Below are 26,877 nucleotides of genomic sequence, written 5' to 3' on the forward strand. Positions count from 1 at the left end.
GAACCAATGGCTCAACTATTTCTTCATTGTCACATACATTGCTCACATGCTACCATTTACATTGTTTTGGATGTCTCAGCCTGTCTGCAGTGAAAGAAATGTATAGTTGAGTGGCCTGTATCTATCTTCCCTCTGACTCTTGTGTCAACCAAGATCCTAATTCTCCCCCCCCCGGTCCCTTTGAACTGTGGAAGCATACCTGGAGAATTAAAGACACAAATATGCTCTTGGTCTTCCTTCTTAACAAATTTGGTTTTTTGTTTTGGCCTTGTGCTTGCAAGAGGCAGGCTTATCTCAAGTGAACTGCCAGCTCCTCAAATGAAGACAATGTTAAAAGCAGTTCCTTTTTCTGGCAAGGAACACCCATCTCTCTGTAGTTGACTTCACAGGCCCGTGTAACCTGCCGTGGCTTGCAGGCAAATCTGTCAACTGCCTCCATTAAATCACATTGCTTGAAGGGGGCACTGAAATCCTTCACACAAGTCTTCACTTGACAGGATAGTTACTGGCTGAGCTTTTATTAAGGCAGCATATACCACTGAATATGTTAGGGACAAACAGCAGGGAAGGCCCCATTGCCTTCTCAGCAGCCTGGTTTGCTGTACCATGGGGACCCTTGGTCTGACCCTGCAAGGCAATTTTAGCAGGCAGATAGATTCTCAAAGATGGCAAGAGCTAGCTGTCTTCCAATGCTGTCACTTACTTTCTTCACATACAGGCCTCTTGAGTGGGCCTAAATCAGAAGGGGATGGTGCTGCCCCCTGCTGAAAAGAATGCTGCTATAGGTATTTTGAGGAAGTACTTCTAAAAACTCATGAATGCTGTTTTTTAGATGAAATGTCAGCCCTACCTGATGGTCTTTATCAGTATGAGAATTAAGGATGTGTGACTTGAGCTGAATTTCCCTTTGCAAAACATATACCATGGAATGTGAATTGCACAGTGGGTAAGACTGGCTGTGTAAGTTATTGGAGTGGGATTAGGCACTTCAGGACCACGTTCTTCAGTGGTGCCCTCCTCCCTCTACCACCCGCCTCCCCCAGAATCACACAAACCAGTAAAGGCTTAGGTTTGAGAGAAATGTATTTTATTCAAATGGTCACTCTACAATGGCAGCAGTCCAGGTGGACATGATGGTATGAGGATATAGATTTTAAAGCCATCTGGTGATGTGAACTGAGCATTGTCTCTCTCTTTCAAAGATGTTACTAAGTCCATTCCGCTCTTTTTTTCCCTACCACCAAGTACAAGGCAAGGATAGTCTCTGGCAAATTGGCAGCATTGAAAGAATTCCCCCCTCCCCCATTAAAGCTTGCCTATCTCTGTGTGGCTGAGCATTTGTCGAGCCCTTCCTCTAAAGTGACCGGGATGACAGACCTGCTTGTAATACTACCTGGCTATAAGTCACAGCAATTTTTATGTGCTTATATATACCCTAGATAAAGTGCATGTTTAGCTTGCTCTGATGAGCCCCAATAACTGGGACTCTAGCTCAAGAGAGTGGCATCAGTAGCCTTGTATAAGAGAATATGCCCCCTTCTAACTACTCTTTTGAGAAGGTAGCACACAGCATTATAGCCTATAGCTTTTTTTAATACTGTGTTATCACCTATTGGGATTGGCTCAAGCCGGTAACTAGCTGTAAGAAAAAGTCATACTGCCTGCTGCAGCTTTGTTATAGGACCTAATCAGAACATTCCTACTTCAGCTGTTTTTGTGGAAGCTGCTAACTGAATTCTTCCTGCCTTAGGTACTTGTATGCAAAAAGGTGCCCCTGTCCCCACTAAGACTTCACCCATTTATCTATAAATAGCATGGTGCCTGTTATACTTGGAACTGTCACAAGGGTGCAGTATATAAACTGGGTTTGCATGTAATGCTAAGCCAAACCATGGCTTATCATGAATGATAGGGGTCCTGGACCAAAGTTTGTGATTGCTGTGCTATTTCCAGGGCTAAACCATGGTTTGGCTTAGTATATGAACCTGGGCTTGTGGTTTATCTCGCTCCAGACAAACCCCTGAGCTTTTAACCAAAGTTTGTTCTTGGCTTGTGTGTTGAGCCTGGGTTTGGAGATGGCACTAGGTGAAACCATGGTTTAGCCCTGGGTAGCACCACAGGAGTGCTGTAGCCACAAACTTTACTTTGTGAACTTGTATGTTTGCTCGTTCACATTAAATCAGGCATGAGGAACCTGTGGGCATCTACATGTTGCTTGACTAGAACTCCCATCATCTCTGACAATCAGCAATGCTGGCAAGGGCAAATGGGAGATGTTCAACATCTGGTGGGCTATGGGTTGCCCTGCCCTAAGCCATGGTTTAGCTTAGTATTATGTCTGCACTGGGCCAAATTTTCCCCATAAGCTTCCCCCCCCTTTCTTAAAGGCATCAGAAAGCCAAATTACCAGAATGCTACTCAGCCAAGTGCTAGCATTCAATAAGGGACTGTGGGTGTGTACCCAACTGCGTTGATGGTTAAGGGAATAGATGAAAGGTAGAAGTCTGAAGGCATGCTAATCTTCTCTCATGGAGGAGGCTCCTTGGGTATCAAAAGGAGTCCTTTGTGGGCTGCTAAGATCTCCACTAGTGAATATGCATTAATCCTCCATTGTTGGGGAAGAAGTTGGTAACACCCTATTGGAAGAAAACTACGTAATTCCCCCTAAATCAGGCAAGATGGGTTTTCAAAAGGAAAAAAAAGAAAGTACCCGCAGCCCAGCAGAGTTGCTTCCTATGCCATCAATCTAGAGCACTAGCAGAGAAGGAACTTGGCACAAATTTGCAGTATTTCAGTATTCAGCAGAATTGCGGTTACAGCTTCTCTTCTTACTGCTGATCTAGAACTACATGACTGTCTTTCAAAATGACAGTAGCCCTAGATTAGCAGTAGCTGCAGGGACGTTCAGTAAGTGTGCTAGGACTTGAAACACCCCTCCTGGAGCTACCTACAGATTCCCATATGCATCCTTGTGTATCAATACAGGGAGAAAAGCCTGAAGAGAGCATATATACACTGGAAGCATACAGCAGCTTCAAGCCTGTTTCACTAAGTAAGGAACCACAGGGAAAGCAGGACTGCAAAGGGACCAGGAATCTGCATCTCAATAGACGGACAATATTCTAGTCCTCCTTGTTCCTTTGGAACAAGTCATCAGAGAAACCACTTTCAAGCCAGCTTAAAAATGTGTACAATAGATGTAAACTTTGAATGATCCAGTTCTCTGAACAGGTTTACACAGGCCTCTGCTTTCACCTCAGAAAGAGAGAACCTGCACATATGATTAAGTCAGGAATTCAGGCAAATTTCAATTCAGGGATTTAAAAAAAAACTTCTAAAAAGCCACCAAAGCTGAAAATTGAAATTTCTCTTAGAATTGTTTCATGTGGCACTCATGTCTACTGTACGAGTAGACCACACTGAAACTGTGTGAAGGGCAGACATGTTCTATGAAATGCAGTTTTATGGTAGAAGCACCATGTCCTCTGTGCCCACAATGGGGCAGAGCACTTCGCCCTGGCAAGATGAAGGCAGAGGAGCAGCTTTAAAAGCAAGTGTGAGGAAGCTGTGGCTCTCCCAATGTTATTAAGCTCCAGCCCCCATGAGCCCCACCCAGCATGACCAATGGTGAGGGATGATACGAAATGGAGTCTAGCAACAGCTGGTAGGCCACAGGTTTCCACCCCATGCCTTAAACAACAACCCCCTCATTCAAGACAATGACCCAAACTACAAGTTTTAAAAATACACGAGTGATTGTAGCTATGAGCTGCACTTGTATAAATGACTTTGCCAAGATATGAGTGTAGGGCATCTTTCTTGATACCAACTAATGACTCCTTTTAAAAAAAACCCGGTCATCTTTGCCAGCTGCCAAAGGCTTCATGTCAAGGATGCAGCCTTTGCTCTACTATTTCATCCAATCAGCAATTTGGCACAATGGCAAAGGCCCAGCTCCCTCACATCACTGCACACACTGCTTTGTTCTTGAGTGATGGAAGTTGGATCTCTTGAATATGGGACGTGCAGCTAATTAAAAGGAACACCACACAGGAGGCAAAGAAGATGGTAAGGGAAGAGGAAGAAAATGGTAATGTTCTATAAAAAGGCACTGGGGTTGGCTCTGGGATCTTTCTGGTTTCTGTAGCGCATGGCAAGCCAAACTCCGAGAATCTGAAAGAGAAAAGGGGGAGAAGGATCTGGTTAGAGACTTGCTTGAAAAGGTACACCCAGGTCACTATCACTATGTTTATGGCATTATACAGCCACGAGAATGGCTGTATACTATAGCCCGTGTGGATTTTTCACATTCTGCAATGTTAAATTGAAAATACCCCCCATGCCATTCAGATGCTTCCCATAAGCTCATTTCAAAACAAACCCTTACAAAACTTACAGTCCTGAACTCAGAAACGCTTGCTTAACAGCCCTCTCAATTTTCATGGCAATACACAAAACAGTCAGAAAGTAGAGAGCTCAAAGTCTAAAGAGAGAGAAAAAACCCAGACCCCTTTTGGACTTGTTTCTCTGAGAGTTCTCATAATCTGTTAAAATTCATTAAAAATCAGCCATGTTCACAGAGTACCTGTACTCCTGTTACTGACCTTGCCCCATACTCTGACCTTCATCTTCTGCAGTTTAAAAGTTAAAAAAATGCCTGGCTGATTGAACTGAATGATAATGTCAGGCATGCTCAGTAAGAACCAACTGTCAGTGTTCTAAAAGCCAGACTCACCGCTGTTTGGCTTGGCTAATCAGGGGCCCACACCCACACCAGACTTTGATTTCACTTGAGACAGTCATGGCTTCCCCAAAAAAATCCTGGAAAGTGTAGTTTGTGAAGGGTGCTGAGAGGATACTGCTATTCTCCTGACAGAGGTGAAGTGGCCAGAGTGGTTTAACAGTCAGCCGCTCTGATTGAAGCTCTGCGACGGGAACAGGGCATCTCCTAGCAACTCTCAGCACCTTTCACTAACTGCACTTCCCAGGATTCTTTGGGAGAAGCCACGACTGTCTAAAGTGAAATAAAGGTCTGGTGTGGATGTGGCCAGGGACAGCTTTGGTTTAAATTTGGGTGGGAGGCTACAACTGCCTGCTGTAGAATAAAAAGGTGGAGGAAACCCTGAAAAGAAATGATACTGCTCACAATGTTTTCCTTTTGGAAAGGGAAGGGGCTTCCCCTCTGTCCAGTGCCCACCCATCCAATCTCCTCCTCTTACCTTCCCTGCCCATCCCCCAGGTCATTGTTGGACTACAACCTGGGAGACCAGGGTTCAAATCCCCCCCCAGCCATGAAGGTCACTGGTGACCTTGGTTGGGCCAGTCACTGCCTCTTCATAGGGTCACCATAAGTTGGGATCGACTTGAAGGCAGTCCATTTCCATTTCCAAACATGATTGCACAAAAATAAATCCCACTGAACTCAAAAAGTATGCAGCTGATCAAACCCATCCTCCCTTCTCCTCCCCCTCCCCATGGTCAGTTTTACTTACCTTAAGTATGATTGCACACGAGTAAATACCATTGAACTCAATAAGCATGCAAATGATCAAACCTGCCCTCCCCTGCCCCTTACTTTGCCCCTCCCCCTCCTTCCACTCCCTTTCTCCTTTCCTCTCTTCTCCCCTCCCCCTGCTCCTCCCCATGGTCAGTTTTACCTATCCTAACCATGATTACATAGGAGTAAATCCCACTGAAATCAATAAGCATGCAAATTATCAGACCTGGCTTTCCCTTCCTTCACCTCTCCCTTCTTCTTCCTGCCCTGCCCTGCCCACTCCATCCATCCCTCCCTCCCCCCCAGTCCGTTTTAATTATCCTAAGCATGATTGCAGGGGAGTAAATCCCACTGAACTCAATACGCATGCAAATGATTACTCCATTCTCGGCAAGCTTGCACAGGATCCCATTTCTTACCTTCTGGATTAAAATGCAGAGAAATTCACTAATAGACAAAAAAACCTTGCAGTTTAAGAATGTACCTATAGCCCACAGATATTTCTATCAAACTTTAAAAAGCAGGGAAATTGGGCAGCTATAGTGAATGCACCAGGGGAGCAGGAGACCTGACCTCCTCTCTGAGATATTGTACTGCCCTACAAATTTGTCAAAATGCAAACACAATCTGGGTTGGTCTTGCACAGTCCAATCCACTTCTTGTGTAGCTTGGAAGAATTCGGTATCATATGACACTGACCAATAAAAAGGCTTTGAAATCAATAAAAATAAATTTGACACAGGTTTCTAGGACGAATAATGAGGGAAATAAAATTTTCTAGATTAGATTATCTGTAGAAACATTAGTAACACAGGAATGAAGCAAAGTAAGAAAAACACCAACAAACATACAAAAATATAATTCTCCATCTTTGGAGATGGCAGGTATTGCTACCACTCACCATATGTTCAGAGGCACATGTTACCAAATTTTTCCAAGCTACACAAGAAGTGGATTGGACTGTGAAAGACCAACCCTGATTGTGTTTGCATTTTGACAGATTTGTAGGGCAGTACAATATCTCAGAGAGGAGGTCAGGTCTCCTGCTCCCCTGGTGCATTCACTAGAGCTGCCCAATTTCCCTGCTTTTTAAAGTTTGATAGAAATATCTGTGGGCTATAGGTACGTTCTTAAATCGCAAGATTTCTTTGCCTATTAGTGAATATTAACTACTGTGGTGACACAGGCCATGTCAACACCACAATCAAAACTAAATCTGCCAAATGGAAATGCAACATCTTGGCATGATTTCAAGAGAGGGTGGAGCAACTAGCCATCTAAGCTTCTGGTTATTATCTTTTCCTTTCACAGCTTCTTTATTTAAATCGCTTTAAATAGCTGAATGACAGGCAAACATGCAGACAGGTACAGCAGTATCTTTCGTATCAGTAACAATCTGCCCCTGATGAGATTCTGCCTCACAGGTATAAAGCACTAAACCTGTAGACGGGGAGGAAATAGCCAACCTACTTAGTGTGTCCTGTCCCTCCCCCTATTCAGCCTAATAGGAACAGTTACCTCTGTGAAACTGAAGAAAAGTCCAACTCCACCAAGGATTTTCAAGGCCTCGCCTGCATGTTCCATCATCACATCTCCACAACTGACGCACCCGCCTCTTGATTTTGTGCATGCCTGCAGGGGTTACAAATTCACTATGACTTTATTACTTGCAGTAAAAGGATCACAGGCTTTAAGGTACATTCACTTACAGCCAATGGCAGTGATCTCAAAAAAAAGGGACTTAATCAGGAATGAATTATGCAAGACTAGAAGTTGTGATGGTCTTGTAACTGGTAAACTAGCAACCCTTGAACATCAGAATCCTACAGAAGGCCCTGGAAATTGCTTGTCTAAAGGCAACAGTGTTAGTTGGTTTTGTCAGAGATGGTAATAAAGGCAAAGCTCACAGTTAAATTCTTCAGATGCAGTGCAAACCTAGCTCCCTCCTGACTTTGCAACTGAAGAAGACACACAAACCAGCAAATCAAATAGTGCTCAGCCATCAGCCCCTCCTACCATGCTTCACATGGGTAGGGGGCAGGGGAAAGAGAATAGTTTTTAGGGACATCAGATACAGGACAATCAGTGCTATGCACAATCAGCTTCAAGACTTGGAGGACTTGCTTCCCCCTCCCCGCACAAAAAAAGCTTGACCTTGAAGATGAGTAGTTTTATCTGAACTTCAGGCACTTAATCTCTAAGTGTTGTTTATGTCATCACCCTTAGATATTCAGATGCTGCCTATTCAAGTTGGAATGAAACAAGTACAACAAGTCGTTCATGCTCTGGTAACTTCTAGATTGGACTACTGCAATGCGCTCTACGTTGGGCTGCCCTTGAAGATAGTTCGGAAACTACAGTTAGTCCAGAATGCAGCGGCCAGATTGTTGATGCGGACCAGAAGGTCCGCTCATATAACACCTGTTTTGGCCCATCTGCACTGGCTTCCTATTTGTTTCCGGGCTAAATTCAAAGTGCTGGTTTTGACCTATAAAGCCTTACATAGCATGGGACCGCAATACCTGGTGGAGCGCCTCTCCCAATATGAAACTACCCATACACTGCGCTCAACATCTAAGGCCCTCCTCCGAGTACCATCCCATCAAGAAGCTCGGAGGATGGTGACTAGAAATAGGGCCTTTTCGGTTGTGGCTCCCGAACTGTGGAATGGCTTCCTCGATGAGGTGCGCCTGGCGCCGACGCTGCTATCTTTTCGGCACCAGGTGAAAACCTTTTTATACTCCCAGGCATTTTAAAGTGTATTTTTACAGTATTTTATTACTATGTTGTATTCTGGATGTTGTTTGGTTCTCGTATTGTTTGTGTGTTTTTGTTTTTTGAGTTATTATATTTATTGTATTTATATATTGTGCCTGCTTTTACCTTTTATGTACACCGCCCAGAGAGCCTTCGGGCTTAGGGCGGTATATAAATTAAATTAATTAAATAAATAATGTTTGCTATATTGAAAAAAGATTTGTTCTCTTTAGTAGACAGACCTGTTAAAGATTTGGTTGGTTAACCAATTGGTTTAGAAAATCAGCAAATTTGAACTTAAGAAAGGTGGAATTTGGGGAAGGGTATTGATGAAATGAGAGATCTACCACTCTTTCTTGGACAGACCACCTTCATAGAATAGTAGAGTCTGCAGGGGCCTATAAGGTCATTGACTCCAACCCCCTGCTTCATGCAGGAATCCACCTTAAAGCATACCCAACAGATGGCTGTCCAGCTGCCTCTTGAATGCCTCCAGGGTTGGAGAGCCCACCACCTCCCTAGGTAATTGGTTCTATTGTCATATTGCTCTGTTAGGAAGTTTTTCCTGATATTCAACAAAAATCTGGCTTCATGTAACTTGAGCCCATTGTTCCATGTCCTGCACTCTGAGATGATCGAAAAGAGATCCTGGCCCACCTCTGTGAGACAACATTTTAAGTACTTGAACGGTGCTATCACATCTCCTGTCAATCTTCCCTTCTCAAGGCTAAATATGCCCAGTTCTTTCAGTCTCTCCTCATAAGGCTTTGTTTCCAGGCCTCTGATCATCCTCATTGCCTTCCTCTGAACTTGTTCCAGTTTGACTGCATCCTTCTTAAAGTGCAGTGTCCAGAACTGTATGCAGTACTCAAGATGAGGCCTAACCATTGCCAAGTAGTGGGGAACTAGTACTTCACAAGATTTGGAAACTATACTTCTGTTAAACAAACCTAAAATAGCAGTTGCCTTTTTTGCAGCCGCATTGCACATTTGACTCATATTGGGCTTATGATCAACAACAATTCCAAGATCTTTCTCGCATATAGTAGTGCTGAGCCAAATATTCCCCTATCTTATACCTATGCATTTGGTTTCTTTTTCCTAGGTGTAGGACTTTCAACTTATCCGTGTTACATTTCATTCTGTTTTCAGCCCAGTGTTCCAGCCTATCACGATCACTTTGAATTTTGTTTCTGTCCTCCAGGGTATTAGTAATCCCTCCTGATTTTGTATCATCTGCAAATTTGATAAGCATTCCCTGCGCCTCCTCATCCAAGTCATTAATAAAAATGTCAAAGAGCCCTGAAGTACCCCACTTGTTACCTCCCCCCCATTTAAGAAACAATTGATAAGCACTCTTTGAATACAATTCTGTAGCCAGCTGTGGATCCACCTGATAGTTGTTCCATCCAGCCCACATTTAGCTGTCTTGCTAATCAGAATATCATGGGGCACTTTGCCAAAATCAAGATATATTATGCCCATAGCATTCCCATAGTCTACCAGGAAGGTTACCCTATGAAAAAATAAGATAGATAGTCTTGCAGGATTTGTTCTTGACAAATCCACGTTGGCATCTAGTAATAACTGTATTGTTTTCAAAATGCTTACATACTGATCCCTTTATAATCTGCTCCAGAGTTTTCCCAGGGATTGATGTCAGACTGTCTGTAGTTCCCACATTCCTCCTTTTTGAAGATGGGAACAACAATAGCCATCCTCCAGTCAAATTAAATTCTTTTATTCCTACAGAAGGTAATATACTAGAGCCAAAGTGGCATTAAACAATACACGTGCACACACGCACATAGATATGCTCCCTTCAATCTCAACCCCACTGATTTAATTTGAGGGCAAATATTTGTATCAGCTAGAACTTTGGTTGGTGAATCTACCAATTAAATCCAACCATCATTTCAATGCATGAAGATAAAGAGAGAATATTTAAATATATATATATATATATATATGGATGGGTTGAGATTGGCTCACAATCTTAAAGAGAACAAGGAGATGAAGGCAAAAGAGTTCAGGTGCACTCATTCATTGCACCAAAGTGATTGTTGTGGTATGTGTTATCTGTTAAGATAAGCAGGTTTCCCACTGTAAGCTGCCTGGAGTGGAAACCATCTGGGAATGATACACTACCTATAGCGAACTCTGTGGAAGAGTGTGTGAGTGAGTGTGTTAGTGAAAGAAAGTGTATCTTATATCAAATGCTGCCATCGCCTTGACATGATCAGAGGTTCCATGACTCAAATCTGACTTGAGCAGCCCATTGATAAAATAGATTTCTTGCGAGGCAGAAAGTGTTGAGCCTTTCTTGAAGGAAACAAAGAAACACTTGTCATCTGACTTTGTACTCTGTGTCTAATACTATTCAAATGCTCACTTAACTGATAGACTGGGAAAGTTTGATAGAACCTGACCTGAGACATGTTCTTAGCCAATTTCTAAAATATTTTATTTTGTTGATTATGAAATATATTTCTCTCTGAACCTTGATGCAAAGAAAAAGACCTGGTTTTGGAACAGTTAGAGAGCTACTAACCTTTTGGCATATCTGGAAAACTGAAGGAATGTAGAATCTGCTGTGTACCTAAATTAAACATTTATATTCCACTCTGTATATAAAGCCTGGAGCTAGTTTGAAAACTTTATTTCGCTACTGAAGCTCTCTCTCCCCATTATAAAATGTCTTCCAGATGTGGATGAATTTAATGTTCAATTACAAACAAGTCAAAGGTTAAAGCTAATCTTAGATAGCTTCATTTTGGGTTGTATCCATTAGTACTAGGTAACGTGCCCATCGCAAGGATTTACACTTGCACAAGAGAACTTGCCCCCTCCTTTCTCCACACACCTATTTGTTCTAGGGGTTCACCCAGTCCTCCAGAGCACATCTGGGGAGGGCATAGGGTACATGTGGAGGGGAAGGGGGGAAGTCCTGTTGCACAACCGGAAATCCTTGTGCTGATTGCATGCATTAGTTGGAGACAGCTCACAGACCTTTATTTTGTTAAAACTGCAGACTCCGCATCAACTGCCATTCTCTCTAGTGACGTCATTCTCCAAATAAAATTCAGGTTTATAGCTTGGGGTCTGTCCCTTTCTATAGTAACCTGAACTGAGCAAGGTCTGGGTTAGAGCCGCCCCCTGATGAAGAGCATGCTGTTTTCAGCAGCAGTAGATACAAAATTTATAAGAACATAAGAAGAGCCTGCTGGATCAGGCCAGTGGCCCATCTAGTCCAGCATCCTGTTCTCACAGTGGCCAACCAGGTGCCTGGGGGAAGCCCGCAAGCAGGACCCGAGTGCAAGAACACTTGCCCCTCCTGAGGCTTCCGGCAACTGGTTTTCAGAAGCATACCACCTCTGACTTAGGGTGGCAGAGCACAGCCATCATAGCTAGTAGCCATTGATAGCCCTGTCCTCCATGAATTTGTCTAATCTTCTTTTAAAGCCATCCAAGCTGGTGGCCATTTCTGCATCTTGTGGGAGCAAATTCCATAGTTTATGCGCTGAGTAAAGAAGTACTTCCTTTTGTCTGTCCTGAATCTTCCAACATTCAGCTTCTTTGAATGTCCACGAGTTCTAGTATTATGAGAGAGGGAGAAAAACTTTTCTCTATCCACTTTCTCAATGCCATGCATAATTTTATACACTTCTATCATGTCTCCTCTGACCCGCCTTTTCTCTAAACTAAAAAGCCCCAAATGCTGCAACCTTTCCTCGTAAGGGAGTCGCTCCATCCCCTTGATCATTCTGGTTGCCCTCTTCTGAACCTTTTCCAACTCTATAATATCCTTTTTGAGATGAGGCGACCAGAACTGTACACAGTATTCCAAATGCGGCCACACCATAGATTTATACAACAGCATTATGATATCGGCTGTTTTATTTTCAATACCTTTCCTAATTATCCCTAGCATGGAATTTGCCTTTTTCACAGCGGCTGCTCACTGGGTCGACATTTTCATCGTGCTGTCCACTACAACCCCAAGGTCTCTCTCCTGGTCGGTCACCGCCAGTTCAGACCCCATGAGCGTATATGTGAAATTCAGATTTTTTGCTCCAATATGCATAATTTTACACTTGTTTATATTGAATTGCATTTGCCATTTTTCCACCCATTCACTCAGTTTGGAGAGGTCTTTTTGGAGCTCTTCGCAATCCCTTTTTGTTTTAACAACCCTGAACAATTTAGTGTCGTCAGCAAACTTGGCCACTTCACTGCTCACTCCTAATTCTAGGTCATTAATGAACAAGTTGAAAAGTACAGGTCCCAATACCGATCCTTGAGGGACTCCACTTTCTACAGCCCTCCATTGGGAGAACTGTCCGTTTATTCCTACTCTCTGCTTTCTGCTTCTTAACCAATTCCTTATCCACAGGAGGACCTCTCCTCTTATTCCATGACTGCTAAGCTTCCTCAGAAGCCTTTGGTGAGGTACCTTGTCAAACGCTTTTTGAAAGTCTAAGTACACTATGTCCACTGGATCACCTCTATCTATATGCTTGTTGACACTCTCAAAGAATTCTAATAGGTTACTGAGACAGGACTTTCCCTTGCAGAAGCCATGCTGGCTCTGCTTCAGTAAAGCTTGTTCTTCTATGTGCTTAGTTAATCTAGCTTTAATAATACTTTCTACCAGTTATAGCCAAGAAGTGAAATTCTGAAAGGAGAAAAGCTAAATGAAGCAAGACAAGTTTGAAAGGATAAAGGAGCATCAAGTGAGTGCTTCACACAAGAAGGGCAGCAAAGGAAGAAGAGTGAAGACAAGAGGTACCTGCAGAGATAGAAGGCTGAACAAGCAAGACAGATCTGACAGGGCCACAATACAAGAGGAAAAATAAATAGCAAGCAGCAAGATCGTCATAGGAAGAAGAGTATGCAGTAGGGCCTCGCTTTTCGGCATTCTGTTAATACGGTGCCAGTGGGGTGATCAGCTGGAGGGGGGGCTGGAGCTCCCCGCACTCCAGCTGATCATGCCGGAGGAGGGGAAGATCTGATCTTCTCCTCCTCTGGTGCAATCAGCGGGTTAGGTTCCAGATCTCCGAGCTACACCTAACCTGCCATATGAGTGGGGCTCTGCTGTAAGCTGAATCCTGGGTTGTATTCAGCCACATTCTAAGAGCTGACCCACTGAAATTAATGAACTTAAATTAGGCTCTTCTATTAACTTCAGTAGATCTTCTCTGAGTAGGACTAGCATTGAATATCACCCACGGTAAAGTATTATTCTGCATCATCAGCATTTAAGGAGTAATAAAGAGAAAGGCAACAAAAAGAAGGTATAAATGGTCAGAGCAGCAGCCAGGATAGATCACACATAGAGTAGTGTTCTGAACAGAGACTACAAAGCAAGGAGATTGTGGAAGGCTAGTTAATATGTTACAGTACTTAATGAAACAGGAATCTGTGGATGGAGTGGGCGGGGAGACAGCTAAACTATAGCAAGAAAAAGGCAGCATAATTGCCTAAAGATTGATATATTAGGACAATGGTTTTCAAGCTGTATTATGGGGAATCCTGTGATTCCTTGGGAGTTTAGTGAGAAAAATAAGTCATGGCAGACAAGCTTCCCTTGAAAAGACAGCTTGCACATCTCTGCCAGTCTTTTCCCAAAATGCACAATCACAGGGATGTGTTTGAGGGCACATTCACATGACACAATTATAAAACAGAACAGGTCTGGCCAGTATCCTATATGAATCCAGTAAAGCATGTCCCAGAAATCATCTGTACTAAGCTGGGGCTCTTAGGCAGATGTTCTGAGAAGCAGATGCTAACAGTCTGAAAAAGCACTGCATCTGGAAAATGACAAAAGAGGAGAGGGAGGAAGAGGATCCCAAGTCACATAAGACAAAAGGAATGAAAGAACCATTAGTGTTAAAAAGAGGCCATGGTTGGGAGGAAGAGTAAAAGACTTTTTTTCCTGTTCAGTCTCAAGTGGCCAGCTACACTGATTGAAATAACAGTGAGTATAGTCTGCAAACGTATGGTAATTTAGGAATGGTTAAGTGCACCAAATGGAAGAAGGGAGAAAGAACAGAAAAGGATTTTTAAAAAATCCTGTCCTCTGAGCACAGTATCGGAAGAAAATGGTGATGGACCATAATAAGAAATATATTTTAACTGTTGGAATTCATATTGCTGCTTTATTTTTAACTGGTCTGTATTTTTTTTACATAATTCTATATGGCTGCCATTTAAATGGTTTAGTTTTTATTTAAAACAGTATTGTTTTTATGATATAGGCCACCTTTGGGGGCATAGCCACACAAGGCACTTTACATAAATAAGTTGATAAATATGATAAATATAAATAAGGAAAAGGTAGTATAAAAAAAATAAAGATGGTGAAAAATTCAGAAGAGGAGACTTATTGATAGCATCAAATGTTGAAGAGACATGAAGCATTGGGATTTGCACTTTTACAGCCCAATCCTACGTGCCAAATTTGGGCCAGACTTGTATGTACTCTGCTTAGGATTGGGGTGTTAGTCACTTGCATCCACAGAGCACCACCCTTCATGTGCCACATTAGTTCCATGTTTTCCCAACGAGGCCACTTTCTAAAGTAAAAGGTTTTGCCAGCTTGTTTCAACTAAGAGTTTGACTTCCCATATATTTGGCAAATATGGGAGGGAGAAAAATATGAGCAGAAAAAGAAAACAGCTTATTCTTTAAGAGACTCCCCCCCCCATTTTGACCAAAATATTAGGTACTGTCAACTATCAGTACATAAGGACCTCAAGGTTTTTAAAACAATCAGTCAAAGGTCCATTAGATCAAGGCTTAAATCTGGTTGTATCCAACTCTGGATGCATTAGACATGTAGCAAACAGCACAAAGCATGAAGTACTTTTGCCCATCACTTCCAGCATTAAACAACCTCAATCAGAGCACATATACTTTCACTAGGTAAGTATATTCATCAGTATATATCCCTGTCCTCTTTGTATTCCCATTTTTCACAGTGCTTATTGACCCACCAACCTCCAAGAAGCGACTCTCAACTAAGACTACTAGCCTTCTTCATTTGAGATCCATTATACGCAGTAGGTTGCGTACAGCCATGCTACTCTGAACACGCCTGATCTCAGAAGCTAAGCAGGGTCAGGCCTGGTTAGTACTTGGATGGGAGACCGCCTGGGAATACTGGGTGCAGTAGGCTTAGAGGAAGGCAATGGTAAACCACCTTTGAATACCTCTTACCACGAAAACCCTGTGAATACATCCAAAAAAGATTCATAGAGTCACCATAGGTCGTAATCAACTTGAAGGCATATAACAAATACGCAGTAGGTTAGTGCTGGACCAAGGTCTTGCTCAGTTATCTGCAAAGCAAACAACTAAAAGTGAAGAGCACACTTACTGCATTGCACAATTCAACATCAGCCTTGAATTCAGCGGTGTTGTTGAATAGCCCACAGCAGTTAAAGCTATTTTCCAGTGACTTCTTGGTGTCGTTGCTCATTTCCCAGGCACCGCTCAAAAGACTTTCCTGAGAGGGGAGAGAGCTTTGTAAGCAAAAGGAGCAAGGGGGAGATTCCATGTCATTTGAGATACAAACCTCTTTCAGGTCCAGATAGCCAAGGAAGCCAATTTTCCCCTGCCATTAATCAATTTGCAATGAATGACGAGGTGGATGGGGAGTTTTACAAGCAGCAGCAGCTAGATTACTATGTGCCAAACAATGGTAGATAGTCAGATAACAAAAACATCCCAATAATCAATGACTGAAGAACCCTGTTAGACAAGCAGTAGTCTGGTAGCTGTAGCAAGGAAGAGATCACATGCAGGTGAGTGAGGAGGCTTGCACAGGACAGCTGAAGTGCTTTGCTCCTCCACTTTCCCAGCATAGAAATCAAGCAGGCTTGCTGTACCTAGCAAGAGAATGCGGCAGGCTGCTGAGGGAGGACAGGAGCCCCCCCCATCTCCCCCTCACCAGCAGGCGAGTGACTTTTGTGCACTCAGAACTGCAGGGGTGCTACAGAGAGAGGAGTTTGAGTCTGCTATTCTCTCCAACATCCCCAAGCAATGTGAGAAACTCACTGATGTATGTAAGAGCTGGATGAGAGGTGCTTGAGGGCAGATACGCAACTGAGCTGGAAGAATGGAAACCATGCACAAATGAAGATTTACCTTCCTTTTCTTTGTTGTTGTTGTTTTTTGCTTGGGGTAACAAAGGGGGGGGGAAACTCTCCCCACTGCTAAGCTTAGACAATAAAGAGGAAATTTGCTTATGTCCCTGCCAACCACAGCATGCTGGTTTATCAGTGCACCCAATCGCAGCTTCCACATCACCCCAGTTTGTGTCACAGGCCTTTCGAAGAGGTGCAAGCGGTTGGTAAGGGAGGCACAAACTGAAGCCCTTGGAGCCTGTTTGGGGCATCCACTCCACAGTCCAATCTGCTCTTCTCCAATCAATGAAAAGCAAGCAAGCATGAGGGCCTTGTTCTCCAGTAAGCATGTTGTGGTTTGAGCTACAGGCTGAAACAGTCCACAAGTTCCCTCCAAGCCTGAGTGGGACTCAGGCAGGAAGGTGCCCTTACCTGTTTACTTCTCTTGAGCGCCAGACATGAACAGGAGACTCCAAACTGGAAAATAAACACTAGTCCTAGAATGATCATGTACTGAAGAGAAGGTGCCATTAAGGAAATGGTTGGGAAAGTGCAAAGATTCTAAAAAGGCCTCCGGTGAATAGCCAATAATCCAAGTTGGAGATAAAGCCTTTGACCCTCCAGTTTTTAACATGGCATGCATTCAGTCAGGTGCCTTTTTAGACTGTTGTCTGATATTAAGTGGTAAAAATGAAAAACAACCCTCCCTCAGAAAACTGATATACCATGAAAACACATCTTGGACATGCAGGGCCCAAATGCCTCAATTTTTAAAAAAAAATTACACTGCAACTTTCACTCCAGGTTTAAAAGTTTACTGTTGGTGCCCATGCTGCTTTCGTTTAGTACTGAAGGGTCTTTTGCATTCCTTTCCAAAACCAAATTTGCTTTTAAGACTTTCAAGAGGGGAGAGCAGTAACTTATAGTACTATCATAAAACAAAATGCATGACGCCCCTTGGACCACCCACTTGCCACAACCTTTTGAAAAGCCGCTCTCAAATGCTGTGGTCTTGACACAGCAGCTAACCTCCCTCCAGATATAAACACCATCCAAAACTTCAAGACGCTCTGAAGTTTCATTTTAAGGATCGGTTCCCTTTCCCATAAAAAATTAGCAAAAAAACCCCCAAGTTGCATTTCTGGGCAACATAGTTTTGTCAAGCAGAAAACCAGGTGCAGCTCACAGGCTCAGTCTTCCTTTGGCTACAGCCATTCTTCTGAAGAAAGACTTCAGCACCGCTTAGCAAACGTCATTCCTTTTTTCTCTCTTTCCCCCACCCTACTCCCAGTAAGATAGCATCTACACCCCCACATCATACCCCTGTAGAAGACAGCATGTCTATCTGCTATTGACATCAGATTTTTTTTTTAATCTCCTGTACATCAGGCATACGTGCCACAACAATCCCACAAAATCTGGGTCACGATAGGGATTTAGTACATGGATCAACAAGAGAAGCTGCAATCCTGGGGACTGAACTCTGCCTTCATGATGATACTAGGCACCACTTCTTCCTCCTAATATTATTCTTAGACATCTTTGTGCATTCAGCGAGCATGCAAATATCTTGGGAGTGCTGCATACTCTCTTAACACTGGAAATAATTGCATGAAATCACGTCGTCTGGTATGTCAGGTGGAACATAATCGGAAGATTCATCAATGGCTTATACAGCTAATTGGTATCCCTTGGTGGTGGTGGGAAACATAGCACAAATGGGTATACATTGAGTCTGCCAAATGTAATATGAAAAAGCAAAGCCCCTTCCACAATTTTGTAAGATGCAAAATGCCACTCATTGCCATCTGTTGGGTGCATCTGCATCCTGGCATCTGACACTCTGTTTGAGGGTATGGTGGCAATTTAGTAGCTTTGGCCAGACCTGAAACAGGGTGGGGAGGGGAAGAGGGCAACAGCTAAATATCACATACAGAACAGTAGCCTCCCCCCCCCCAAAAAAATACAGTCAAAACAATGCAAATGTGAACTTTCCGCTAAATATATATATATTTAAAGATGAAAGCTTGAACACCATCTTTATGTCATCTAAGCTATCCTTTTCTTTAAAAACGTACACGGGCCTTTTTCCATGGATACATTGTTATTTACTTTTACCATTCTGTTTCTTCAGTTTACATACATTATTATTTTGCAATATTGTTAAACTCTACAATTAATTTTCATTTCTATAGCTAACCTGCGATTTTTGGTGGGGGAGGGGTAAGGGATATGAGAGAGAGGGAGAGAGAGAGAGGACAACACAGCTCTTCCACCTAGAGGAAAAGCTACCACCACCAGTTCAAGAAAGGCTACTTTTCATTTGGTTTTGAACACCATCACTGTGGAGCCAAATGTTACTTTTGCTTAAGGCACTGGAACCCAGTGAACATTTTGCATGTTACCATTTCCTCGTATAGTTCCATGTCAGACATCAAAAAGCAAAGTCATACAACACTTAGACAATCTCAAAACCCCTGTAAAAGGAGGTGGATTTCATACCAAGGCAAAGCAAGCTGCCTCTTCTCAAGCACTTATCACTGACAAACTAATATTTTCTCCTGATAAAAATAGGTTACATACTCAGGCCACTCTACACTCTAGAAACATCTGTATGGCCCTTGAGACTTCTCCCAAGTCACCTCTTCCCAGCCACACCCCTTGCTGGCCTTAGTTCACACCCTCCTTGAGTGTTTTTGCCTGGCTGGGATGTATCTTGAACTCTGATAATGACTCTTGCTTGCCTAGATGAGGACAGAAAGGGACATGCGAGTGTGTGTAAAAGTTAACCTGCTATAAAAGGGGGGATTGCTCTGCCCACTTTTTCCTCTTGCCCTGCCCACTGCAGGCAGGTGGCCCTGGACAGTTGCCCACAAGAGAATGCAGCTGTTGGGCTGAAAAAGATTCCCCAACTCTGCCACACACACTCACCCAGCAGTATCTTATTTCTGATGAGACATACACAGGATTGCATCCCATGTAAAGGGGGATGTAAAGGGATAAAAAATAGTATGCCGAGACAAGCATTTGTCACAACAATGAACTCATGACTAGCTGCAAATTCCTGTGATAATACCTACATCATGCAAGTTGGGTCTTCTAGATGTATTGCATGAGAACAGCCCTCAGGTCATTATTCCCCCGTCTCTATATTTGTATGCTTACAATCTACTGGTGGAAGTATCTTCAGAAGATAAGGAGGACTGGGCTGCTCCTAAGGAAGAATTAGATAATGTGATAAATATGGAGCTGCCATTAAAAAAAAAAAAGAGTGTCTCCCACTCCCTCCCAATGTCTGTCTTACTTTTTTGAATTTGTTACCTGCCCTTCACCACATGGTCCCAGGATGGGGTAAACATTTTTAGTTCCCATCTCTCCTATCGAATATAAATAACTCAACCTGTGTGTCCTCATGCTACATGTTTTCTCAGCTATAGCATACAATAATGTGGAGCAGGGAGGGAAACTTATTGGAAGATGGTTATGTAATGCTTCAAGTTTCACTCAGTCATCTTAGAAGGATGCAATTCTTCACAGTCTTCCTTGACATCCAATTCTGCCTTTCCTGACAGACCGCATACACCATATTACATTCAGGGCAAATGAACCTTGGGAACAGAGCACACTTCTTTATAACCCTATAAATCTCCCTGCAGTCATTAATCCCATTGGATGGCCTTGCAAAACATCTCTCAGCTTAAGCTTTCTGAAAAGGCTGCTGCACGAAATGGAGAAAGGTGCAAGATGCAAAGGTTAATAGGAAAGGAATCTGTTATATTTTAGGCATATTCCCTGACATATCCATGTAGAATTCCTTGAGTCAGAGGGATGGAAGGGATTAAGCAGTAATAAAATTCCAACCCTTGCCTTGAATTTAGTGAACATAAGACCCTCTACTAACTTGCCTTTTCCCCTTTGACAATTGATTATCTAGGCAAGCAAGAGTCATTATCAATTGATAAGTCACATAGCCCTCCACAAACAGAACAAGAGGCTGCAAAGCAGATCCTCTGTATGAAGCCTATACCAACTAGCAATATCAACAAAAAGGGGGGGAGGGGGAAACAATGTCTTTTTTGGCAGTCCTGATGTTCCAAAGGGAAAAAACTTAGAAAAACCTTTAAGCATCTTAGACTAAGTATGTATGTATGTATCTATCTTCTTCCCCCACCCCATAACAGCCCACGAAGACCAGAATAAAACCACAGCCTTCTCTTGATCACAGAGCTGTTTGCTCCTACAAATGGATACTGTGCTACAATTTAGCTGGACATGTCAGGTTTCATGTATGCCAATGCAAAGCATGGCAAGATCATCAAGTAAAAGTCTTTGGATGGCAGGACAGATGCGCTGAGCCCTGCCTTGCCAACAGCACAGAAGGATACAAAGAAGAGCATGACTTGGTGATGGTTGATAGCACCGATGAGCCCCACGATGGCGATGAGAAGCAGGAAGAAACCCACAGCAATGACCCCGCCGATGATGTGGAGGCTGTAAACAATGCCGTAGCCTCTGCCCCAGGCAGCCACACCAATCAGCAGCAGCCCAACCAGCTGGAAAGCAAGAAGGAGTCAGGGGAGGGGAGGAAGAATGGAAGAGTCAGAAGCACAGCACAAAAAAAACAAAAAAAAATGGCAACCCTAGCACTTCCTTCCTACATAGCTTAGTGCATTAACCGATATCTGCAACTCCTCCTAGTTGCCCTCTTCATTTCAACCACAGGAGCTCAAGGATACAGCTCTATCCATAAACCAGCACACTTTGAATTTAAACCAGTTTAATCCCATTAAAGCCAACCCAGTTCTGCAAGTTGGTGGATCAGGCTTCCCATCAACTGGGGCTTGATTTTAGTTTGGTTGTCGGGCTTTCCCTGCAAAAGACACAAGGTTTACCGGGAAACAGCAAAATTGCTGATCACACCTTTTTTTAAAAAAAAAATGGCTAATTTTAATGGATTTCTAGCAAAGGAAAGCCAACTCCACAAGTTTAAATTAGTAAGCTGTTTTATGAACTCTGCAAGTTTCTCCTTCAAATAAGAGCCTGTTATTCCTTCCTCTTTCTCTTCTCTCATAGGTAACAGAAAGTACAACCTATTCACTACAGCTTTTGGACTATTTGAAATATGAATAATCCATGCACTAGCATGATCCAACCTCTGATTGTTGCATCTGTCATATGAACCCTTTCTTGTTTCAACTTCAGGTACTTTGCTTAATGTTAGACGGTTATTAACAATTACCACTTCTGTTCTGAGATCCAAGCACATACTTAGAATGAACACAAACCCACAAATAAGTTGTAATGTGCACATGTTAAATGAGCACACACAATAATTTAAGATCAGAAGGCTATCAGCATTCCAGCTGTCCCCATTTCCAGATGGGGTATTTTTACCTCCCGATTGGGAGTACCTGCTTACACATTTGATATGCTAGTTACCTTCTGTAGCATAAACCACTATTGTGTGCATCCATGTGAAAGAGCTACTCTTAGTGACAAAAGCAAATCCCCTAAAGTTTATCCCTGGACTGGTTTCCATGCATTCAGCCTGCACTGGTAGGAGAACCCCCCTTATTTTTGTTTGTTTTAAACATAGCATAAAGTTGGGTAAATGAAAAATCTGTATTGCATGTCATGGCATGCATGAGGAAATCTGAAAACCCACATGCAAACAAAACTAGTAGTGGCATGGAAAACAGGATTAGGTAGCAAATAATGGAGTCCTAATCAGATATTTTTAGTCTTGTTTTCCGGTATATTTCTAGCTCTCATGGTTGCATTTGAGAAATTTTGAACACCCATTTACAATTTCTAAACAGAAAACTACATTTTACACAAAAAAACAGGGATCCCAAACCTATGTTTGCTATGTAAATACAAATGGAGGACCTAAAAGTATTTGCAGGGGTGGATGAGCCAGCAGGTGGGTGTGCTTAACTCTTCTTATTAATTCTTCTCTGCAACTTTTCCATCCTGGCACTTTCCCCACCTACTCATTTTTCTCAAGTAGGGCAGGAACAGAGAGACAGAATTTGCAGGCAGAAAAGGGTTAAGTACTCTGTCGCCTGCCAACCAACACTCTCCTGCAAATACACAGTCACCGCATTGCCATTAGCTAGCTGGCAAACACATTTACCAATTAAACATGCAATTCTGCCCCGAACACTTAAAAACTAGGCAGCATCCAGTAATCTGCTGGCAGAATCCCATCATGTCACTGTTCCTGTATCCTCACATCTCTGCACACCCATTGCCTCACATTACTCTGCCTTCTTCCTTGATCATTGCAACAGGATAATCCAAATCAATTGTGAAACCAAAACATGTTGCTTACAATGTTTTGCACCTCCAGAACTTCTAAGAGATCAGGAAAAAACTTCTAGTATCCAACGCTTCCTGTTGTCCACCGAAAGCCCTGATCCCAAACCCCACCCACCCTCTTTCCTCTCTGCTGTTGCCCTATTTTATTGATATTATGAAATACCAAACAGAGGATAGCTAGATGAAAAGTAGGTAGAACATGTCGCACTACAAGTACAACATAGTGATTAAGGTGGCAATTACTTCAGCTTAAAAGACATTCTTGCTTGGACAGACTTGGACAGGCCATGGACCCATATATGGTGTCAACTTATTAAAATGTTCATTGTGTTTAAATGAGCCAAATTTCCCTGGCCCTATGGATATAGAGTTAAGCATGGGCAAGCAAGCCATAACAAGTTATTTTAGGCCATGTTATTGCCCTGATAGAGAGACAATGAAGGACATCCTACTTCTGTACCTAATATCACTTGCAACATTGGGTGAAGGTTCTCCAGTTCCATTGTTCCACTCCTTCTAATAACGTCTTCAACTGGTACACTCAAGGACACTACTGAATTGAGGGCTAAATCACTTCTATATTCTTCATCAAGAATCAAGCAGCTCGGGAGAAGCCATGCTTCCCAGCTGCCAGCACTAGCCATCATAATTCTTTAGGGAAAATTATTCGTAACTCTGCTGACTTCTATGCAGTCCCTTAAACATTCAACCTCATCAGTAGTGTGTCAGGTTCTGGACACTACAGTTTAAAAATATGGACAAAGTGGAGTGCGCCTAGAGGAAGGCAATGAAGATTGTCAACAGAGCTGAAAATAAATCCTACAGGCTCTCCTGTCCGGGGTGATGGAGTCTTCAAGCAGAGCTGTTGGGGATGCTCTAGCTCTGGAATTCTCTTTAGATGAAGGAGCGGACTATAAATGGCCTAAAAAGCATCCTCCAACTCTATGATTCTCCTGATCAGGAAAAAGGAGTTGAGGTGGGAATAGCACAGGGAATAAATTACATCCATGAGCATAGAGAAAATAAACAACATCCATCATAATGGCAAGAATGTTGTTGGTAAAGTAAAAGTAACTGTAAGGCTGAATATACTCTCCACCATAAAATAATCTATATTCTGTGACTTGTGATGTTATAGTATCTGCTTATTTTATACAGCTTGCCCTACCACCAACATCCAGGTTTATAGAAGATTTTGAATTTCCCAGCAATACTGGGAAAAAGCAATGTTTAATTTTAGCAGAGGTATGGAACACACATACTGTATAGGAGAGGAAAGGAAATGTGCAGCATACAGCCCACAGGGTACTCTCTAGTTCGTGTGAAAAATGACTGATGAACTCTCATAAGCAGTTTTTCCCACTGTAACCATTAAGGGCTAGATACTTGCTTTCTTTAAAAGCTGGGAAATTTCTGAAAGAGGTAATTATGTGGGGAAATTACAGATACATCAAATATGTTTGGCCCTGGATATTAACATATCTGGAGATCTCATGCACATTAACCCTCTTGCTTTTGACTAAGATGAAATAGGGTTCTCTTTTGGAGAAGCTTAGGCTAGGATACATTGTTAAACAATTTGTTCAATGCATTCCTGCTCTACAGATACAAAGATGGCTGGGTTACACTTTCATATGCCCACAAAACATGGAATCTCAATACAATGTGTGAAGGTGACCTGCTGCCACCTTTTAGAACTTATTTGTTGTTGTAGGGCAGGTGTGGGCCCTCCAGATGTTTCTGGACTACAACTCCCATCTTCTCTTGCCTTTGGCCATGCTTGCTGCAGGCCCATCTGGAGGCCAAAGGGTCCTCACACCTGATGTAGGAGAAGAAAACTTTCAAGCTCTGCCATCAGACATTTCTTTAACCTTTCCTTTCCACTACCGCTTGGTACAAGTGTCTACATCTGTCCCCAGAATGTCCACTACTTTAAGAAGCGCTGAGGAACATGAAGGGAGGAATATTTTCAGTTGGGCAGATTTTATCCTACATACTATAGAAAGCAATGGCTGCCAACTACTCCCTCTTGAACTTTCCAGCTGAGACTTTCTACTCTAAGTAACTGTTTCTCAGTGCCCAAGGCAAAATAAATAAATAAATAAAGCAGGGAAATCTCCTGTTTAAAAATAAGAGTTCAAAGTTGTCCCTGCTTTCAGGGACCCTTGCATAGGATAAAGAAGCACTACTTGTGGCTACAGGTTTGCCTGGTAAGCTTGGAACAAGGCTATCTGATGCAGTCTGGCCTGTTCCTTACTCTTGGTGCTCTTTTCCTCCTTTAAGTGCAATCCTGTGTGTGCTTACTCAGACAATGTGTTCAGTGAGGCTTAACACCTAATATGAAGGTTTAGAATTGCAGCCCAAGTTAGTAAATTTGTCAGACTCGGGAGCCTTTTAAAGTTGTTATTCCCCCCACTCAGTATTCCAGCATTATTATAGCAGCACATACCCCACTCCCAACACCATCCTCATACTCACCATCCATGCCTTATTCACCCCAGTTCTCTTGTATATCTCACCAGGAGAGGACTTTATTAAGTCTGACCAACAGCCTATCAAGTAGCTACACTTGGAACATCATTATCTAACACTTCCTGTCCTGCCATTGTTTACATGCACATGAAATACTACACTGCTCTTAAAGCAGCCTTTTACATCAACTCAAATTATTGCTCAGATGTGAAAATCTGAGAAGACTGAAGCTTCCCTAAAGTTTAGATGGGGGCCCACTCAAACTGCAGATTATTTTTAGCATTGTGGTTTATTGGCCAATGTTGATAAGACCCAATAACACAAGCAAAAAGCTAGATAATAAATAAGGATATAGTTATCTCAGCTTCCAGCAGTCAGAGGAATACCCTGAAGCGATGCTCCAAACCTGCAGGGGCCTTTACATTTCTCCAACATAAAGAAGCATGGAGGAAAAACTCCAGCCCTTTCTAGGGCAGAAGACAGACACAGCAGTGCTGATAAAAACCACATCTCACATCTTATAACTAGATGAGGTGAGAAACATACAGCAAACACAACGGAAGGATCAACCCCAGCCAGAACACCTGGGCATCTTTTAAAACAAAAGCAGCATTTACTTCTATTGTTTAAGCTCCAGGTGTGTGCCACTGTGAGCTCCCCTGTCTGTGCTAGCCTGACATTACATCTGTCCAGTGATGCTGATGATACGTTTTTGAATTTAGCCATCTCTGCTGAACTGCAGCTCTTTATTTCCAATGAAAGGAAGATTACTTCCCAAGTCAGGTTCACTCCTACCTCAACCTCCCCCATCACCCTCCCCCCCAACGGTGATACACGCACGTAGACCGGTCAGCCGCCTTCTTCCCACGAGCGACCAATCCTGCCCCCTCCATCATCCCCTCCCCACCCACAGTAGGCATTTCTTACTGTAATGCTGAAAGGGCCAACAGATGACCCATCCTAAGCAAGGCCCTCCACCCCAAGCTTCTCAGGCAGCCTGCCCTCAAACACACCGCCCCCTATCCCTATTCCCCCGCCCCCACCCCCACCCCGTCCATCAACTCCACCCGCCAACCCTTTCTAAGACAATGCATGGGCTGGAGGAGATCAGCCGGCTGTCACACTCACCACGTAAACAACGTTCAGGGCGCACAGCGCGTTGCGTGAGCAGGCGAAGCCCCCGCAAACCATCTTCCCGAGCAGGCGTACCGCAGTCCCCTTCCCCCCTAAAAAAAAATAGAGACAACAACACCGCCCACCCCAGGGGCAGCAGTAGCCGCCACTGGTCCTACCCCTTTAAATCTCAGCCCGCCGCCACCGCGCCTGCGCGCAGTCACTTCCCCTGTTATAGGGGCTTTCTACCAGCTCGGCGCGTTCCCTATGTAGCACACCTACACTTTTCAACCTCGTGCGCATGCGCTCATGGCAGAGCTTCCCTTATTGGGAGATCAGATCTCTCCCATCCGGGTACTAAAACGAGGAGGCGGGAGATGCATCGATAATAGTTATCCAAAGGGATACAAACAATTAACACAGCCTTTATTTCCGGTTCCGATTAGAATCCTTCAGAGGTGGGGCAAGAGGTGGCGGAAGTATGTAGAAATTCATGTACAATTTAAAAATAAAAAAGGACACGTCTCGATACTTCCTTTCGTTGCAGAGCTTTTGAAAGAACGGTGTCCTAGACTTCCCCACTCCCAA

The 26,877-nt window shown here is 43.1% G+C and overlaps 1 protein-coding gene and 1 pseudogene across 2 annotated transcripts; one reads left to right on the forward strand and one right to left on the reverse strand.

Moving 5' to 3' along the window:
• Positions 1-1,070: 1,070 nt before the first annotated feature.
• Positions 1,071-26,598, reverse strand: TSPAN31 (tetraspanin 31). 2 transcript variants are annotated; one of them, XM_061615001.1, is made up of 6 exons: positions 26,305-26,598; positions 20,769-20,936; positions 16,816-16,896; positions 15,636-15,764; positions 7,016-7,129; positions 1,071-4,173 (listed from the first exon to the last, which is right to left on the reverse strand). In XM_061615001.1, the coding sequence occupies exons 1-6, from the start codon at positions 26,365-26,367 to the stop codon at positions 4,099-4,101; spliced, it is 630 nt and encodes a 209-aa protein (XP_061470985.1). In that variant the 5' UTR covers positions 26,368-26,598; the 3' UTR covers positions 1,071-4,098. The 2 variants fall into 2 exon arrangements, with proteins under 2 accessions (XP_061470985.1, XP_061470986.1); XM_061615002.1 differs by lacking the exon at positions 26,305-26,598 and adding an exon at positions 25,183-25,274.
• On the forward strand, positions 15,326-15,434 carry LOC133382540 (5S ribosomal RNA; annotated as a pseudogene).
• Positions 26,599-26,877: the final 279 nt, after the last annotated feature.

This window comes from Rhineura floridana, chromosome 3 (genome assembly GCF_030035675.1).
Source record: "Rhineura floridana isolate rRhiFlo1 chromosome 3, rRhiFlo1.hap2, whole genome shotgun sequence".
In the NCBI taxonomy this organism is placed as follows: domain Eukaryota; kingdom Metazoa; phylum Chordata; class Lepidosauria; order Squamata; family Rhineuridae; genus Rhineura; species Rhineura floridana.

What these genes read in the sequence shown, in the direction of transcription:
- TSPAN31 (XM_061615001.1), bottom strand. Translation starts at nt 26,367, where the DNA reads ATGGTTTGCGGGGGCTTCGCCTGCTCACGCAACGCGCTGTGCGCCCTG. An exon ending in CCCTGAACGTTGTTTACGTG is followed by an intron (nt 20,937 to 26,304) that starts GTGAGTGTGACA and finishes CTTGCTTTCCAG; the next exon opens with CTGGTTGGGCTGCTGCTGAT. An exon ending in ACCAAGTCATGCTCTTCTTT is followed by an intron (nt 16,897 to 20,768) that starts GTATCCTTCTGT and finishes CCTTCTCTTCAG; the next exon opens with TACATGATCATTCTAGGACT.